General features: G+C 33.8%; 1 protein-coding gene across 1 annotated transcript in view; it reads right to left on the bottom strand.

Moving 5' to 3' along the window:
• Positions 1-19,848, bottom strand: part of LOC107294753 (adhesion G-protein coupled receptor V1-like) — a gene marked incomplete at its 5' end in the record, with an annotated part of 172,964 nt that overhangs the window by 137,223 nt on the left and 15,893 nt on the right. Inside the window, 17 exon segments of the mRNA XM_015824010.1 lie at positions 119-341; positions 1,070-1,182; positions 1,573-1,853; positions 4,904-5,011; positions 6,533-6,679; positions 7,142-7,308; positions 8,057-8,181; positions 9,318-9,493; positions 10,963-11,225; positions 12,591-12,732; positions 13,154-13,292; positions 14,195-14,273; positions 15,183-15,276; positions 15,807-15,949; positions 17,164-17,343; positions 18,000-18,099; positions 19,221-19,351. Coding sequence (XP_015679496.1) covers positions 119-341; positions 1,070-1,182; positions 1,573-1,853; positions 4,904-5,011; positions 6,533-6,679; positions 7,142-7,308; positions 8,057-8,181; positions 9,318-9,493; positions 10,963-11,225; positions 12,591-12,732; positions 13,154-13,292; positions 14,195-14,273; positions 15,183-15,276; positions 15,807-15,949; positions 17,164-17,343; positions 18,000-18,099; positions 19,221-19,351 — 2,611 coding nt within the window.

The following is a 19,848-nucleotide window of genomic DNA, read 5'->3' as shown; positions in this document are numbered from 1 at the left end:
AACTCAAATCTTTACAGCAAAAAGAAAAAACAATAGTATGATGGCTGTAACGTTTTATAAACTGTAACTAACAAAAGTAATAATGCATTCATAGTCAATGTAAAAAATGAAATCATACCTAGGTATAAAATCTGATTGATTTGAAATTGCAGTTAGCTCGTAAACATAGGAATAGGAATCTCCAGTCATAACAATGAAACTTTTGTTAGAATTAAGAGACTTTACATTGAAACTGGAAATATGATTGGCAGAAGGAGCTTCTAGCATTGGAGAAAACCGATTCATTTTGGAGTTCCAGGAATACAGATCTGATTTATCTTTGCTAGCAAACAGCACATGCACTGCATTAAAAATCAAAGAAGATAAGAAGGTTAGAGAAAAATGTTAAAATTTTATGCTATTTTTTTTTAAAAAAATTATTTTGTTCAAGCTGCATTTTGCATTTACTTAGTACTTCTGTTTTAAAGATGTACAAAGTGCTTAAAAGGGTGCTCTGCAAAGGGCACTGAAATGAATAAATATCGGTCTTTGAAGCAACCATGTCCTCTGGAAGCTCAGCATTGCTTACAACATTCATATTCATGAGTATGTATACATCTAGACAACACTTTTGCTGCTATCACAAATATAGCAAAATGATTGTGTGTGCACAGCCACATTTAGACAATCAGGGAACGACTTGTGCAAGCAGCTGTGCAAAGCGTTCCTAAAGGAGGGAAGAAATGTTTGCACTTTGCAGCATGTTCTAATTTTGTCTGCCAGTCAGCCACAAAAATCTTTATTCCCCTAGCAAGCCCAAGACATTCCTGAGGCTGCAAAGGTTCGTAATTTTGCTGTGGCAAAAATAAGTAATTTCGTCTACTATAAATCTGCAGTTATGAACCTATGATTCAGATACATGTTGAAAACTGTTCTGAAGTTTATTTGCTATCTCCCAGGAAGCTTGGGTTGTAAGAATGATGGTGTATATACAGTGATTTCTTCTACAGGAAAATTATATCTTGGGAAAGGGGGGGGGGGAGAATCATGTGTGAATTAATGCAGTGTTAAAGATAATTATCATACTTACCTAAACCAGAAGGTGGGGAAAAAGTATGGATTGCATTTACTGCTCTGACGGAAATGGACTGAAAATATCTGAAGGAAAATTGCCCTGTCTCCCAGACAAAAATTTCACATGTACTGTTGAGCTCTATGGAGAGTAAAATCAGACAGCTTTCTATGAATATGGGTATTTATAATTAATGTAATAATCAATAAATAATAACATCTAATAAAATAGTTCATTTTAGGAAACACTATGGATGATAGAACTAGAACTGTGTTTCCTTTATTTATTCATTATAAATGATTTTCTCTTATGTCCGTAATATCAGAAAAAACTATTGACTAATTATGAAATAAAAGGAAAAAACAACTAGCACAATCCCCCCAGTATATATTATCAATTTTACATAGTTGGCCTTTTTACAATGTTATATAGTAAGTATATATCAATAGATCATCATTAAACAAAGTAACTTTTTAATTATAAAAATCATTAAAGGTTTTTTCTTGCTTCAGTTTCCACACTTAATGTAATTCTATCAAATATGAGTACCTTTTGCAAAAATTAGGTAGACGTCAGATCCAGAAATGATAGCTTGGACTTGTGTTATTCCATTGATTGGCACTTCTTGAAACCTTATAAAATCATTATCTGACCACTTGAATAAAAGAGGTGTATGTGTGGATTCACAAGGGACAATGACTAGGTAAGTTGTACTTCCCCTAGGGAAAAGATCCAGACTCAAAACTCCATTCACAGAGAGTTGATTATGGAATATGAAGATGCCATTATTCCAGTGGAAAATCTGTAAAATGCAAAAGAGCTCTAATTATAACTAAAATTGGAAGAAATCAAATATGTTAAAATATCTTTTGTCCTAAATATGATACCTGGTATGGAATATGAAAAACTAGAATATATTTCTTGTTCATTTTATATATATACAGTAAATAAACAGCCATAGGAATTATTCATAGGAAGAGCAAAAGTAGTAGTAGTAGTAGTAATTTTACATAATTCTCTTTAAAAAAAATTCCTTTTGAAGGAAAAGATGATCATCATATTTTTTAATAAAATTGCTATTGACACTCCTACACCTATTACATTACTGGGTTGGTCAAGGTAAGTGTGTGAATGCTTTGTTTTACATTATATCATTATCTCTGGCAGTCTGCAAGCTTACAGACCAGTTAAATTTGAAAAGAACATATCCCAAGGGACCTCTCACCATGGGTCTTTTTTCAGAAAAGGAAAACAGGGCTGTTAGGAGCAACAGAATTCTCAATTACCTTCAGCTGAAAAGTAAGCTCAAGAACATTGGTGCGCCTGGCGAGCGAGCAGCTGTGTTTCTGGCGCGGACAGCGGCAGGGCTCACTTGAAGCTGGCCAGGAACTTTTCACAGCCGCAGATGGGTCAGAAAATCAGCAAACAGAGAGCCAACAGGAACTCCAAAAGAAAAATCATGTTTTGTCAAAATGCATTTGAGCCATAGACTATGGTTAATGCCATAATTGTCCAGCAGTCCATAAGAGGTTTCCAGTCCCTGTTAAATGAAGTTGTTGGTCTTTCTCTAATCAAGTCAATTTTTGTCATCCCTGCCAGTTCTATCATCTTCAGCAACCATTCTTCCATTGTTCTGAAACCATCTGGAAATCCCATCATCAATGAAGGAAGAAGCCATCTTGTATTTTGAAGTGGGGGCGAGGTCATAATTTTCTCCAACATGCTGAAAGGGGTGCCGAAGGACCCTGACATCACCAAGCTCTTCTACAAAAATGATCCTCAGGAGCTGTTTGTGGGTTTACATGAAATTGGACATGGGAGTTTTGGGGCAGTTTATTTTGCCACCAATGCCCGCACTAACAAAGTGGTGGCAATCAAGAAGATGCCTTACAGTGGAAAACAAACTAATGAGAAATGGCAGGATATTATCAAAGAAGTCAGGTTTTTGCAACAGCTGAAGCACCCGAACACCATAGAATATAAAGGATGCTATTTGAAAGAACATACTGCCTGGCTAGTGATGGAATACTGCCTGGGATCCGCTTCAGATCTGTTGGAAGTACATAAAAAGCCGCTTCAGGAAGTAGAGATTGCTGCCATTATTGATGGTGCCTTGCAAGGACTGGTATATCTTCATTCACATTATAAAATTCACAGGGATATTAAGGCAGGAAATATTCTCCTAACGGAACCGGGTGAAGTGAAACTTGCGGACTTCGAATCTGCGTCTATAGCCTCTCCTGCCAATTCTTTCGTGGGAACCCATTACTGGATGGCTCCGGAAGTAATCTTGGCTATGGATGATGGACAGTATGACGGGAAGGTCGATGTGGGTCTCTTGGAATTACCTGCATCGAGTTAGTGGAGTGGAAACCTCCTCTCTTTAATATGAATGCTATGAGTGCCTTATATTACATAGCCCAGAATGATTCCCCATGCTACAGTCAAATGAGTGGACAGACTGTTTTAAAAGATTTGTTGATTACTGCTGCAGAAAATACCTCAGGAGCGTCCATTATCATCAGAACTTTTGAGGCATAATTTGTACGATGTGAACGTCCACACTGATTCCCCATAGACTTAATTCAGAGAACCCAGGATGTGGTCCGAGAGTTGGATAACCTTCAGTATCAGAAAATGAAAAAAAATCCTTTTCCAGTAGGTCCACAATGGCCCTCTGAATGATTCTCAGGAAGAGGAAGAGGACAGTGAGCATGGGACAAACCTGACTAGGAAGATGGACAGTCTGGGCAGCAATCATTCAATGCCCAGCATGTTTGTGAGCATGGGCAGCCAGAGCAGCAATGTCAACAGCATGCAGGAGGTTATGGAGGAGAGCAGTTCTGAGCTGCTTCTGATGCATGACAACAAGAGCACCATTAACACCACCAGAATTTTTATTGCACCTCAAAAACAAAGATAATTCTGAAGGTGTTAACATTGCGGCCTTTTATCTGTAAATATAATTGATTAATTGATTGACTGAAGTTTTTCAAAATAATCCAGGCTGAAAAGCACTTTTTCCTGAAACTTATGCAACATGTATATGTGCTAAGATAATAAACTCTTTTGTTTCCTTTCTAGTCCATAAAACATCACCATTGACATCACTATGTGACTTCTCTCCTCAAGTTCTACAACAATCTTGAAGAGCTTACATTGACAGCCATGTATTTTACTTTGCACATTTGAGTATTAACTGGATAGATCTTGCTGAAGAGGAAGCATCACCACTGGAGAGAGGCATATTGTATGCAGAATGGTAGAAAGGTTTGGAGTCTTCATTGTCACAGGGGAATTGGAACTTGAATTAAAGCTTTATATGCTGTAATATAGATATGGTACTCAATAATGTGGGCATCAAGTGCAAGATCCATCCAGAAATGGGATGTATGGTCAGCCAGAGTAATAAGAAGCATTGCAGGTTAGGAACATATTTAAAGCAGAGCTCCAACTGAGAAAGGTTTCTTACCAATAATTGCTTATCACTTCAGCTGATTAATCAGTAATCATCATTTTGAACACAAAACAGTAATTTGCAGATATGAATGCAAACACACATCCTGAAGAAGGATGTAGAAACAGCCAGGTACATATTTATGTAGGTGGTATTCAAGTTGCATTTATTAATGTGCAATAGAAACATAACAGTAGAAAAAAGTCTAAATTTCAAATATTTCCGGTGATCATATGATTCAAATATATACGTCTGAATTTGCTGCCTGATTTGTATGCATACCCTTAAAGAATTCACAAGCCTGTGTAGATTCTGAACATGTTACTAGATAATATGTTACTAGGTGAATATACAAACAAGGCCAGTACAGGAAATAAAATGAAGATACTCCTAACCTGGGTAGACTTGGATTCTGGTCTACAACTTGCAATAATCAAATAATGGCTTTGGTTCAAATTGAAATATTTTATATCACTGGTGGCTGGCACCACTATAGACTGTACCTGAAAGAAAGAAAAGGAAATACAATAACATGTATCTAATACAACCTTTAAAATATATTTCACTTGTTTTATTATAGCAATGCAGCTTATGGCAAAATTATGTAAATAAAATGAACATCTTAACATCGAGCACTATAACTTCCAAATTTGTCTCTGAGCTTTTTAGTATTTCCTTATAAGTGTTAGGAGCTGCATTATAGGAATGGTAATTAATCTCCGAGATAATAGACATAATCCGTAACTTACATAACATTTACGAATGAATCTTGGATAGTTAAGTGATTTATGATGGATATCAAGCTGACTCGATGATGATGAAAGTATCCCAATTACGTGTTTATGAGGACATGGTTTAAAAATCTAGGTATAGAATCTTATGTCTGAAGATTTAAGTTCTAAATTAATTTGTACTGCCCTTTTGTTTTCTTGCACTTCCAGCTTCCCATGCTGGTCTGTTGATGATACCTGGCCTGGTTCCTTATTTCCTGCCTTGCTAACTTTATGCCTCACNTGCCTCACACTGAGCATCATCAATACACAATTTCTCTTGCTCTTAGGTTTTCTATGACTTGGAGCTTTATTTTTGTGATCTTGTGGTCTTTTTTGACTGACTATATTCATTTCCCACAAGTATATATCCCCCCTCTGAACAGTTATAAAAATATTCATTCTTGTCGCCTGATTCTTCCAAAAATTAGGTTCCTTGCATCCTTTGTCTTTTCCCTTGGAATTACTTTAAAAGCTGTTCTGTGATACTTTCGATATTACACAAGACTAGTCTGATGCCATCATGATTAAAATGCACTCTGTATTTTTATATAGCACTGGCTTATCTGAAAATGAATTCCAACTCTGAAGGAGATGGGTGGTTATGAAAGATGAAGTATAATAAATAAATTCTCAATCACTTAAATATCTAATCCCCCTCTTGTTATTTCCACTGTCACATTCATTCCTCATCTTACTGTCAAATTCACAAGCATACTTAACACTTTAGTCTTTTTGTTTATTATTTCTAGATAGCATTCTAAAGTGTTTTTTCACACTTTAGAATGCTATCTAAGGTTGGGTTTTGCAGAGCGAACCTCAGGCATATTTCTACAGTTTTTCTGAAACTAATTAGTGAGAACACTTTAGGTCTTCTGCCTTCTGGCTTTTCACTAAACCTACTCACTGGTTCTAAGATTGAAATAACTTTGTTACACTATTGCCACTCCAGACTGAGAAAATATTTGTACTTTTTGGAAGTTTTTGCAGAACAAGGTTATTTTTCCCCTAGGACTAAATTCATCTTATATTTTTTTGAAGAAATTCTAGCATTCAGTTAATTGTGCACAAAAGGTATTTAGCTTCCCTCAAACAGATGCTCAACTCATGCATACTGAACTACGGTTTGCAAACAAGTATTTATAATTTTTCTGATATTGCTATCTTTGATATTATCAGGGAGAAGAATTTTCAATTCAAGTATGTGAGTTGTAAAAAAGTTGAAAGGAAGTTTGGATAATGAAACAATATTACCTCTAGCAGCTGAAATCCAGAGGTAAACAAGAACACAGTGTTGTTAGAAGGTCTATGTTCTTTTATTCCACCATGAGTAATTATTAAATAGGAGGAACCATTGATTTGAAATGCAATACAATGTTGAGGATTCTCAATACTGAATTCCTAAGCAAAAAAGTAAAATCAATAGCTTTTTTTTACTATTCAATTAATAAAATCCATGAATTATTTTAAGACAAAATATTTTTTTAACATTTCTCTCTATTGAAATGAGATTTATAGGTAGCCCTCCTTTAGTGATTCCTCAATTAGCAACTGTTCAAAGTTATGATGGTGATGAAAAAATAACTTTACAATCAACCCTCACATTTGCAAGTGTAAAGCAAGTCTGTAAAGCAAAGGAAAGCTGAAGAGCATAAACATGGCCATGGTTTCAATTAGCAACCATTTCACCTAATAACTGAATTGCTGGTTCCAATTGTGGCTTTTAAACAAGGTCTATCTGTGTATCACATAGCGTGAAACAAGGCAGGGAGAAGGTATGAAAAAGGGTTCAATTTGTACATTGTGGGTCAAAGTAACAATCCAATATTCTTAGATATCAGTTTAATTTTTTACAGTATTTACCTCAACAGGAACAAAAACTCCACGCCACTGATATATTGAAGACTTTGCAGCTGGCTTTGTTCTCAACAATAAACCATATAAAAAGTCTCCTTCCATAAAGAAACACCAGCTAGATATTGATTCTTCCTCAAAACTTTGTAAAACGGCAAGTACAGTTAACCCACCCTCTGCAGTTAAAAGAAAATGAATGCTATTAACAACACATATTGGCATAAAACAAAGAAAGTGTATATTGATAGCTGACCAATGGCTTCATCCCAAATGACCATGAGCTGTTAAAATTGCATTACCGAGAAGAAAAGGGGCAAATAGGATCAAGTCTATAGGCAGCTGCTTATCAAACCATTCCAGAACCTTGGGAACAATTCAGGACAATCCTACAAAACCACTAGCTTCTTACTGCTGTACCTTCCCATTGAAAATTTTACTCCAGTTGTCCATAGGGAGAATACCAAAACAAGAAACAACTGGCACCTATCCTTGTTCTTCCCTGATCATATTGTAACTACAAAAAAAAGGAAGGAAAGAAAAAAACCCTTAAGAAGTCACATTATGGAGAAGAAAGGGATCAGGTAAAACGAAATTAAGGGAACCAAATGGACACTTCCAATGGGAAACTGCTTGATTTACAGCACAAGAGGGGGGAAAACAGCACAGACTTCTTGGATTTTTTTCTAGAGGGAAAGCTAACCCAGTGGCTTCCAAGGCTTATATATGTTTTGGGATGCTATGAGATCAACACAGAATCCCAAAACATATATAAGGCACAAAAAGGCACAAAGCCAACCTTGGATGGATACAGTCATTGTCTATGGAAGGGGCATTAGTTCTCTGTGATTGAATAGACCAAGTTACAATACATGAGTTATAAAAAGCTATCCTCTATAACCTACCAAAACCCATGAATTGACTTACTTATCCCAAATGCAGAATCAGGACGTGTTTCCCATTCCACACTCACTGATGTATTGAGTCCATTGCTCCGAGATATTTTCAAATAAACTGTAGTGTTTGCTTCCTCAACTATAACAGAATTTGTCCTAAGAATTATGGAAGATTTAACAAAGTATATAAATAGTGATCCTTTTTCAGATTCATTTCTCTAAGTGCTATACAACTAGGTAAATGATAAAATAAACATACAAGGAAGATGTTCTATTGGCATACTGATTGTAAATAAGCTATTTTTCAGCACATGTAAAATCTAACATATTCTGATATTAAAATAGCAGACATTTTCATAATAGAGTAGATAATGTAAATATTCTATAAATCAGAACAACATATTTAGAAATGCAACCTGTGGTTCTTTAAAATTTTAATGGTCTATTCAAAAGATACCACTGTACATATTTACTTAGAAATAAATGTCACTGGCTTGGGTGAATGCGGAACAGATTGTGCAAAAACATCTGGAGAGTGTTTTGTCAACTGAGTGGAGCACTGATGGAGGCAGGCCAATTCAAGGGCCTCACAACTTTGTCTCTGGCCATGCATGTGCCCAGATAGTTCTTCCAGGACTGTCCCTGTACTGATTATGTCATCCTAAAAGCTATGTTACCCTGTGCATTCATACAGAGTCAGTTCAAGTGGGAGCCTCAAAATCAGTTAAGCCATTTAGAAGACCTGGCATTTCAGCACTCTTGAGAAGTACTTTGCTTTGTTTGCAGCACAAGGCAACCTTCAGAATGGTTTTGCACATTTCTAGTTTGGGCTGCTTATCTTTCCCATGGGATCCAAGGAAAGCAAAACAGAGAAGTACACAGATTTATTTTAATAGAACTGGCACAGCACCATATTCCATCAACAATAAAACAGATTAGACCAGGAATAAAACTGAAGCTAGAAAATATTAATGAAATCTCCAAATGCCTACTGTTAAGGAAAAGATGGTCAATATATAGAAGCATTTAAATGTATAACTATTATTTAATGTATGTATTTAAAATATTTGTATACTCTCTCCCATTAAAATATATTGATAATAAGCAATGAAAAAATTACTATCAACATTTTTGGTTGCTATTTATCTTCTTTATGACATTTTTCTGATATCTGTAATTCTGACATTTGCCTTTTTCTGTGTTATAATATAAATATCAAGAAATTTAAGAAGACTGAAGTACATTAACTTTTATATATATCAAATTAATTTCTGACCTAACACAAAATTTACCTTTCTGTAACTGGAAAGATATTGAAAAGTCCCAAAGGGGCTTGATTTTGCAACACTGTGATCAGTGTTTCTGTTCTTGCACCCAATCTGGCTCCACCAGTTGGATTGAACAGTGTAACGATGAAATGTTCATCCATTTCTGGTTCAGTATCCAGGATGGCACTAATATGCAGATTCTGAATAAAAAGCAATATATTAGTATCAAAATCTTGGATACCAGTATAATTACATTAAGACATGGAATGAAATCAAGAAGGACATGTTAGGATGGAAGAAAGTGTCATTGTTGGGGACAATTTATTACAAAAATAAAAACTAATAAAAAATAAAAATAAATATATAAAAAAATTACTTCCAATAACTTGATGTCTTTTGATTTTTTTGTCACAATTTTTTTCAAAGCTTTCACAAACCTCTTTTGTAAATCCAATATGAGAAAAAAAATATCCAGGTCATTCCATTAATTTATTATTTGTATATCCCTTTAACTTATTAATACATCAGGGGGAAAAACAGCAGGTAAAGAAAAATCGTTAACTTATCAAGAGTTGTTTAACAAAAACATAGTGAATATAAAATGAAATCAAAAAAGCAATTGGCTGCATAGGGATTTAGTTGTCAATTGGGATTTAGTTTTCAATGGTTTTCATATGCATAGTTAAGAGAAAGATGTAAGGTAGATAATAGGGCATTTGGAACTGAGCAGCAAAAGGCAGAATATGAACTATGTACAAATGATGAAAATGTAATTCCTAAAATTACTAAAACTTTTATTGAAATTTGAAATGGACGAACAAGAAGAACATGTGAAAGACAGTAGGATAAAATTGGTTAAAAACTGGACACAATATACTGATGGAACAATGAGAAAATATGTATTTAAAAGCATTGAAATTTACCAATAAATAAGAATATTTGTAGCTCAGGGTTGAAATGATTGGTCCTTGGTGCTCTCTGAGTTTGGTTGTTTTCTTGTAGATGCTTCATTACCCAAACCAGATGACATCATCATGCACTGATGATGTTACCTAGGTTGGGCAATGAAATGTCTGCAACAAAAACAACCAAGCTCAGAGAACACCAAGGACCCCATATTGAAATTTACATTATGTTATAACCTAAAATAAATTTTTTATTCTTTAAAATATTATATTTAAAATCAAGTATCAAAATCTTGTATCAACTATAATCAACAATGAAACACTACAATAATTTCACAACTCATGAGTAATTACAAATATTCTTAATAAGCACTATTATTCTGAAACAGAAGCACATAAATATCATATTTTCCATCTATTTGTAGTAACTCATCAGAACTTGCCAAATAAGACGTCCAATAAAATGTATGTATTTTCAAAAATAATTGATATTGAAATAAATATTTCCAAATAAACATGTACTGCGATGTCAGCTAAAAAACCTTTGTTTTTGAAAGGGCAAAACATTTGAATATCTAAATCTCTTCTGCCTACAATCCAAATCAATACAATCATCCTGTGCAATTTGTAAATTACTTCTTAAGGCAAGTAGTACAATGTACATGTAATATATGTTTATTGCTGTAAACCAATTTATGTATTTTATTTCTTAAATAAACAATATTTTTTTTTACATTTTGTAGAAACTACTTGTTGTATGTTACCTTGACTCTTATTCCCTCTTCTAGAACAATATAACCCTGTGATGGAGTCAAATCTACTGATGCTTCAGAAGAATTTATCTCTTGCACTATGTATTGGACAGTCACTTTTCCAAATATTCCTTGAGGAGGTTCTCTGATAATATTCAGTATTGCAACACTTTCCATTAGATGAAGTGCTGTCTGTTCCCTTAGGAGAAAATGTTCACTATTGTTGAAGGACAAAACTCCATGACCGTCATCATTGGCCAGAATAGTAATTGTCGCTTTGAACAGATAATAAAAGAAATTATCACCTTAATATGTAACATACATTCATTAGGAAATACTTCTATATAATTTAATACATGACACTATTATCAATATTGGTATCTAAATTCAGGTACAGTATATATTTGAGATTTTTCTTAGTATAAATTTGTGGAAGATAAAGTTTATATAGATTATAAATAATTATAATAACAATAAATCAAGACTTCTATCTCTAATACCTACAAGGAAAATTTGTGCTCCAGTTTTGTTTTGCAAGGTTTGAAAAACATAGTCCTGAAGAACTTAACTAAAATTCAGCATTTCAAAGCTACATTAAACAAGAAAAAACTCTCATAATAAATATGTTAATAAATAAATAAATAAATTTTACTCTACTGATCCCATTATTTTTGTTTAAATAACATGAAATCTACAGTTTTCTGCATTAAGAACTATAAAGTGAAAAGAATGTTTTAAAAGTGTCAAAAGGTTTCATATCGTCCTGTTATATTGTCCTAACTTCAATACTGAAAAAAACTGAAACCTGTTAGCAACACAGCTCACCCCCCCAAAATTGCACAACAATATAGGTAATTGGAAAAGAATATGGCAGACTGCCAGCCAATCATTGCTAACTATTAGTAATTTAGGGAATTATGTAAATTGCTTATGACTATGAAGAATAATGCACAAGTATCCACTGTTATTAATAATAAGTTGGCGTATTCATTTACGCTTTCATTCATTCAATTCACCTATGTGTTTCTCAGTGGTTCACAAACTTAAAAATAGAAAACAATAGTTAGAAATAAACAATCAAAATAAAACCATTAAAAACCAAATAAAACAATTAAAATTTTTAACAGGAGAGGGCAGTCAACAATCGCTAACAATACAGCTGGCTAATTGATTCAGTACCACCACTGGTCTCCAGGCATAAGGACAGAACCTTCCAAAATGCCAGAAAGATCAGCCTAACCTTGGGGGACGGGGACGGGGGATGATGTTCTCAAGGGCAGGTGCTGTGACAGAAAAGGCTCTCCTCCTGGGCCCTGTCAGATGATGTGTTTTGTGGACAGGACCTCATGTACCTCATGCCAGCCTTGACTGGATGAGTAGATGTAACCAGGGAAAGGTGGTCCCTCAAATAATTAGCACATTGCCATGGTAGCTTGATAGGTCATCATCAGTACCTTGAATAGAACCTGGATAGTGCAGCTCACAGAATAGAGGTATTACCTATTCTGACTGAGGAGCACACATGTAGAACATGCTATCATATAGTAATCTATTCTGGAGGTGACCTGGGCATGAGTAACTGAGAATAGATCCAAGGCAACCACAAAACAAAATACCAATTCCAAATTAATTAATTTTACCTGTTGTATTTTCTCCCAATTCTAATCCAAGAGATGGATTTGTTAAAATTAGTTGGAATCTCTCATCTCTTTCAGGAATCTCATCATCAAAAATTTGAACCTCAATATATTTATATCTTTCTCCATCAGCAAAACAAAGAGTCTATAATGAAACATATTGTAAATGTGTTTAAATAATATGCTGAAAAGCAATGCATAAAAATGTAGAGAAAAATGGAATTTTTGTGACTTTTACAAAGCATCTACAGAAATATTTTAAAAAGTACAAGTCATCTTAAAATGATAAAATATGTGCAATAAACATAAAACAGTTACATATCCCAACATATAACTGTTCTTTGGAAGTTTAAAGACATATGCAAGTGCATAGTGTATTTATAAACAAAGTGTCACACTGATTTTTTTTTTTTAATTGAAAAGCTTATTACTGAAGAAATGGGATGAACTTTGAAGCTTTCCACAGTTCTAATGTTCAGGGTACAATTGCTTACACTTTTTCCTGAAACAAAGCATCCATTTGATATTATGGAAAAAAATGGTTTTCTATGATGGTTTGTTCTTACCCTTGAAGAAAGATTAAAGTCCAGTCCCTGATATGCTTCCAGATTCTGAGCATACAAGAATAAGGACACATTACCATACAATCCTCGGTCCCGGAATATCACTAATGTTAAGTTTACATTTACTTCATTTACATCAAACCTGAAGGGAAAAAAAAGAAAAGTTACCTATGATTTCTTTATTTAAATATTTATAGGCTAGTTTATCAAATAGCTCTTGGTGGCTTAAAACAAATGAACATCCAAAATAAAAGCAAAAGCATCTATCAAAAGCAAGATAGCATCCCTGATTCATTACCACAATCATATCATCTACCATATGCAAAGGCAATCTGGAAAAAATATATTTTATTACTTTTCAAAATGACAATAAGTAAATTTAAGTACGGAAGGTGTAATTTTAGTTCAAAGGAACAGCTGTTGAGGCTGAGGGAGTAATGACCAAGAAAGCTTGTATCTGGACTCCCACCCTTTTAATCTCTGAGGTACAGTCATCTACAGCATCCTTTCTCAGTCTACATGTGTCAAGCAGATGGATTCTACTTGGGCCATTATCCTGGAAGTAGGAAATATCTAAGTTACAAAGCATTTCAGAGGTGACAAGGAACACTTTGAATTGGACCCAAAAAATCTACAGGTACTTAATGAAGCTCACACTAGATTGGCATTATCCTGCTGTAGCATCTTCTACCATTCAAAGGGGTGGGGGTGGGGGTGGCTGAATTATGCACAAGTTGTATCTTTAAGAGCAACTCTATATAGAATGAACTGTAGTCCTCCAAATGTGAGTGATAAAGGAATGAGTTACTGTATTGCTGGTAAAGCCTCCAGGAAAGATAGTACAACCACTATCCCATGAATGGACTAAAAATTTGAAAAATTCTTTAATAGAAAAAAGAGTTTTTTCTTTCTCTCCTTCTTACATTCCCACTCAGCTGACCTAAATTTGACTGACCTTTCATGACTTTCATGTCATGAAAGATTTCAGCTGAGCAAACTAACAATTGAAAAAAATGAAACAAGTGAACTGAAAATTAAACTTACCTTGTATTTTGCCAACTTATTACTCCTCTTGCTCCATCATTAGTATCAATAATTATCTGTGCTGTTAAACCATCCATATCTAAAAATAACAAGAAATTTTTTATATAATACTGTAGATCTATACATAAATGCTTAGAAGTATAAATTATAAATTATGTATTAATATATGTATAATATTAATTTACTATAATTCTCTCCAAATGCTCCTGAGAAAAAGTAGAATATTAATGAATAATTACTTACTATTCTAATATAATCCAACTATTCCTAAATATTCTCTGTGCTATCAGTCATAAACACATCTTAAACCTATTGGCACATTTTTTCTATTTATTTTTCAATTTGTAGTGAATTAACCTAATCAGTTCTACAGAAATGCAAAATAAAGATCAAATTGAAAATATTAGAATATATATTGTTTTAGCACCAGTAACAGGAAATATGATATGTCTTGGAAATGGTGAACAAAACCAAAACTAATATACCAGCCTAAGGTTGATGAGGAGTTCTAAGTTACAATTTTGAGGCCTGAAGCAAATTTTGAGGTTTTCTTTCCTTATTTTTCCAAGGGTTTATATCACCCTGATATTTGTAGAAAACATGAATGAGATATGTGCTAATGCTTTACATGCCATTTTTAAATATAAATAACAACTGGTTGATTTAATAGTTTTCCTACTGTAGAACAGCAGTGTGGGACCATGCATCAGCACACTCTTCCTCTACAACAAGCAAGATTTACTATTGTAAGTAATAAAAACAGATTCTTATTCTATGTGAATTTGACGAATTAAATTTACTTATGAACCGCCATTGACAAGTCTATTCTGTTAGTTTTATTTTTTTAGAACAGCATATTTTGAAAGCTTGCTAAAGAGAATAACAAATATTTTTATATGTATTAACATTGGTACAAAATATTTTAAAAATGTACAAATTTGATAGAGAGATATAAAGAAATCATGAAGGAAAGTTGTAATATTTCTACCAAGTCTGGGAGGAAAAGATGTCAAAGGATATGTGACAAGTTTCACAGATGTTAGATTAATAAAAAAATATTCTTGCATTTCTGGAATATCATCCTGTAAAACAAAAACACAACACATGCTCATGTTATAGTCCACTTGAAAATTATTTCTAAATTAGCATAACTTTGCACTTAAAATATCTATTATGTACTATGTGTAACTACCATTCTCAGTACTAATGGAATTACTAGGCCTTAAAAATTTTCCTGTTATGCATGTCAAATGAAATATTACAAGTTTTCAAATAATATAATACTAGCCAGGCTTGTTTCCAACCACAAGATTTACTACAAGTAATGTAATCAGGAAATGAAATAGAAAAAAATATGGAACAATGCATTATTCATTTTAAACATTATAAAATGTGGCACATGGTAGTGAAACCAGTGTAATGAAACAGATTTATTCCACTTGTATAAATCTAAGTTCTCTTTTTGTGATTAACTGTTCCTCTTGGATTTTTCCATCAACCAATAGAGCAAAGAATTTTCCCATGAACATTAGAAATTATGGCCTAAATCCTGCATTCATCAAAATCAAACTCTCTCTTTTATTTCCCTTTACTGAGTAGAATTACAATTTACCTCTAGAATAGTAATATTTATGGTGGCTGTTGTTACACCTTCTTTCAAAAGAACTGATCCTGATATAGGTATATAATCAACTCCTGGTTCAGCCAATGCCCCAAGAAATTCTGAAATTGTTGTATAGGTTACATTGACAACACCTGGTAAACATATAGAATTCAGATGTAATTATAATTAAATACAACTATACTTTGTAACAAATTAAAACATCAAAGAATGATTTGTATAATATCACATATCTATGCATATCAGAGATGAGAGACATGCAACTGAAAGGGCAGCGTAATGAGATTCTGTCCAGCATTATAGATACATCTTTGACTTATATCAAGATGCTTCTTTTATTTGTCCATCCTACTTGGATTTTGATAATCATATCATGCTCAGTAGCCATGCCCATGGAGCATGGTTAGTATTCCATGCCCACTGGGATGCTTTTTTATTTTTTTAAAAAAGCCTTGGATTTTTCTTTAACAGCTTTGTGTATTTTTTCAAATGTTTGCATTTTTCTGAACTTGCTGTTCCTCTTGTTTGCAGAGTTATTATTTGTAATACCAGAAGTCTCCTAGAAAACTACAGCTATTCTGAAGTGTAGCATTTAAAAATGGCTGCTATATTTTGCATCTGCTTTGTTCTTTTAATAGTAAAGTGAAGTCTAGTGATTATGACATAATGATCACATAAAGACATAAATATTATAGTATAATATACTAGTTTTTGGACATGTGCAAATATCTAGATATCTGATAGCTAGGTCTAGCTACCTTCTTCCTTATATGTTAGGGCAGGCCAGTGAATGTTTCAGAATGCATTGGCTGGTAAGAACTGTAAATAAGCCGAAAGCACTGTCTTTTTTGCTGTGTTATGTCATTATGAAATTCCTTCCATAAAATGTCTCATATTTTTATCATTTTAGTAAAAGTTTAGAAAGCCCACTGTTTAAATTAAAATTTTGCTCAATTCTCAAACAAGACTTTCCCAATTGTGTCCATTACTTCTTTTATCGGGTGAAAGGAAAAGCCATTTACAACACTGCAATCAACTACTTAGAGAATAGAGTGTACTTCAGTATATTTATGTATGCATTTGAGTAAAAGAAAGCTAGTTGGGTGCTAATATCCACACTCTAGCCACTATGGACACAGGGTACCTAATATACCTGCTCAGAATCAATTTAGCTGTTAGATTGAAAATATATTACTTTTTCATTTTCAGATTTATTTATTTGGATGTTGACGCATTTTCTTCTGCTTTTATGACATAATACTGTGAAACATCGCAGGTAAGAAAGTAATAATAATGAAGCTATATGTACAAAAATATGCTTTAGAGCCTACATTCTTCTATTACAGACCTAAAGATCCAAATTCTCTGTTAATGAAAAGTTGAATCGTCTTATTTTCCTCTTGGACTAATACAGTTCTAGATGAAGATGCAAAATTCAGAATGCCATATGGTTCATCACTAGCCTCTACTGTCAAAACTGCTTCATATCCTTGATGATCCAAAATAGCACTGCCAGTAGAAGTGACGCCTAAAAATAAATTGAAAATGATGTTAAAAAGCATGGCTCCCCAAAGGAATGTGTCCTTTAATTTAATAGAAAAAATGTTCGGTGGTATATGGCAAAAGATACTCCAATATGTTTTTCATAAAACCATGGCCTATTAATCTTTTCGTTCCATTGTTCTGCTCTCTGTGCACAATGATTGTGACAGCATAATGGCACCCCTACTCTTCCTTCCCATATAAAATAATTACTTATTGGGCCAAAGAAAATGACTAGTTGGTTGTATCTTAAAATGATTTTAAAGAAGTAATAAAGAAATTAAAGAAGATTATGTTTATCATGATTATCACACATCATATCTTATTTTTGGAATCAAAAGCAAATTGTCTCTGAACATAATTTCCCCCAAAGTACATGAAACGATTGTCCTCAAAATCTGGTAGACTACCATATATTCTGGCTTAGATAGGACTTCAGTTTGATCCAATATTCCTGTTAGACTGAAGCATTAAATGGTTCTAGGGATCTGTGAACAGACTAACTCAGACATGTTCATGGCATTTCAGACTGATGGTTTTTATCCACTAATACATTCATCTTCAGAATACAAAATATTAAATAATCTAGTCATTATGTACGAACCAATCTTGATTTGCTATACTTATCCACAAGATTGATACCTTGAGTTTTAATATTATGCAGGATTATATGATATTCTTTCTTTTCTTCAGGAATCTGGTCATCCAGCAGGTATACATAAAGTGTTGCATTTAGTGCCCCCTATTAGTTAAAGCAAAAAAAAAAAGGACAATTATTTAACAACTACTGTATAATAGATGATCCAGGCTAATACTGCTTGTAATAAAAGGACTTAGGATAAAAAGGTGATTTGTAGAAATGAGTTTCAATGTTTTACAGGTAGTCCTCGATTTACATTCGTTTAGTGATTGTTCAAAGTTACAACAGTAGTGAAGAAAGTGACTTATGACTGTTTTTCCACATTTATGACCATTGCAGCACCCCCATGGTCAGACGATCAAAGTTCATGTGCTTGGCAGCTGCTTCATATTTATGACGGTTGCAGTATGTCCTGGGGTCATATGATCACCTATTGTGACGTTCTGACAAGCAAAGTCAATGGGAAAGCCAGATTCACTTAACAACCATGTTACTATCTTAACAACTGCAATTATCCACTTAACAACTGTGACAAGAAAGATCATAAATTGGGGCAAAACTTACTTTAAAAATGTCTCACTTAGCAACGCACATTTGGGGCTCAATTGTGCCTGTAAGTTGAGGACTACCTCTAACACAGTGTTTCTCAACCTTGACAATTTTAAGGCATGTGGACTTCAACTCCCAGAATTCCACAGCCAGCATTGCTGGCTGTGGAATTCTGGGAGTTGAAGTCCACATGCCTTAACATTGTCAAGGTTGAGAAACACTGCTCTAACACATTGAAACTCATTTCTACAAATCACCTTTTCATCTACTAAGTTGTTTTATTACAAGCAATACTAGCCTCGACCATCTTATGAGAAGTCTTCCTTACTAAGAACATTCCATTATTGAAAGCTCCTCATCAGCACAAAGTTACTGTGACATTCACAATTTAGCAGAGTCTGCAGGTTTTAGGATATAACAGATTAATATCCAAATATTACATTTTATTCTAGCAAATCCTACTGTGCTTGTAAAACAGCTAGGGAAAAAGTGCTACATGCTTAGAAATAAGTCCCACTGCATTTGTCTAAATATGGCTTACATCTGAGCAGATATGTATAATTTTGCATTGCAAATAAGGCAATAAAATTGCCAGGCCATCTGTTCTCAAATCAAGTGCAACCATTCACACTTTCTTTTTATTATGACATGTGAAGCAAATAAATGATAACTACCTCTAAAAAACAGAGCATGCCAGAAATATTTTCAAAGTTTTGTTCCAGATTATGGCCAACAATTTCCCAGTCAACAGTTACATTGCCAGCTCCTGGCGCAGTCCTCAGCACATGAAATTGTAACAGCTCTCCTAGAAATTAAAGAATACATAATATCATAAGATACGAAGGAAAGCCAATATACTATTCGGGGGGAAAAATAGAAAGTTCTAAACAATTTCAGTTGTAACACTTTTTTCCATTAGATTGTTTCAAAGATAAATATATGCCTTTCTGATTAATTGTTTCCATTATCTGATTTACTATTAAATGACTATAAAATATATAAATCAGAAAAAAAAAACCTGCAACAACAATTCTTAACAAGTAAAAATTGAGATACAGGCTTATGAAAAAAAATAGTTGAAAATTTTATTCACTCAGCAGCATGCATACTAATGGGAGCTCTATGTTTGCCCATGTGACACCTCTGTTGTGAGAGTTGCACTGGTTTCCAATTTCTTTCTGGATGCAATTCAAAGTGTTGGTCATCATCTTCAAAGTCCTATGTAGCAGAGGGCCAGGTTATCTGCAGGATCACCTTTTCCTGAGAATATCTACCCATTTTATATGATCAGATAGGGTAAGG

The sequence above is a fragment of the Protobothrops mucrosquamatus genome, unplaced genomic scaffold (assembly GCF_001527695.2).
Source record: "Protobothrops mucrosquamatus isolate PMUCROS unplaced genomic scaffold, P.Mucros_1.0 scaffold2076, whole genome shotgun sequence".
Lineage (NCBI taxonomy): Eukaryota > Metazoa > Chordata > Lepidosauria > Squamata > Viperidae > Protobothrops > Protobothrops mucrosquamatus.
Note: the sequence above shows the minus strand (reverse complement) of the source record. Positions and strands in the feature narration are given on the sequence as shown.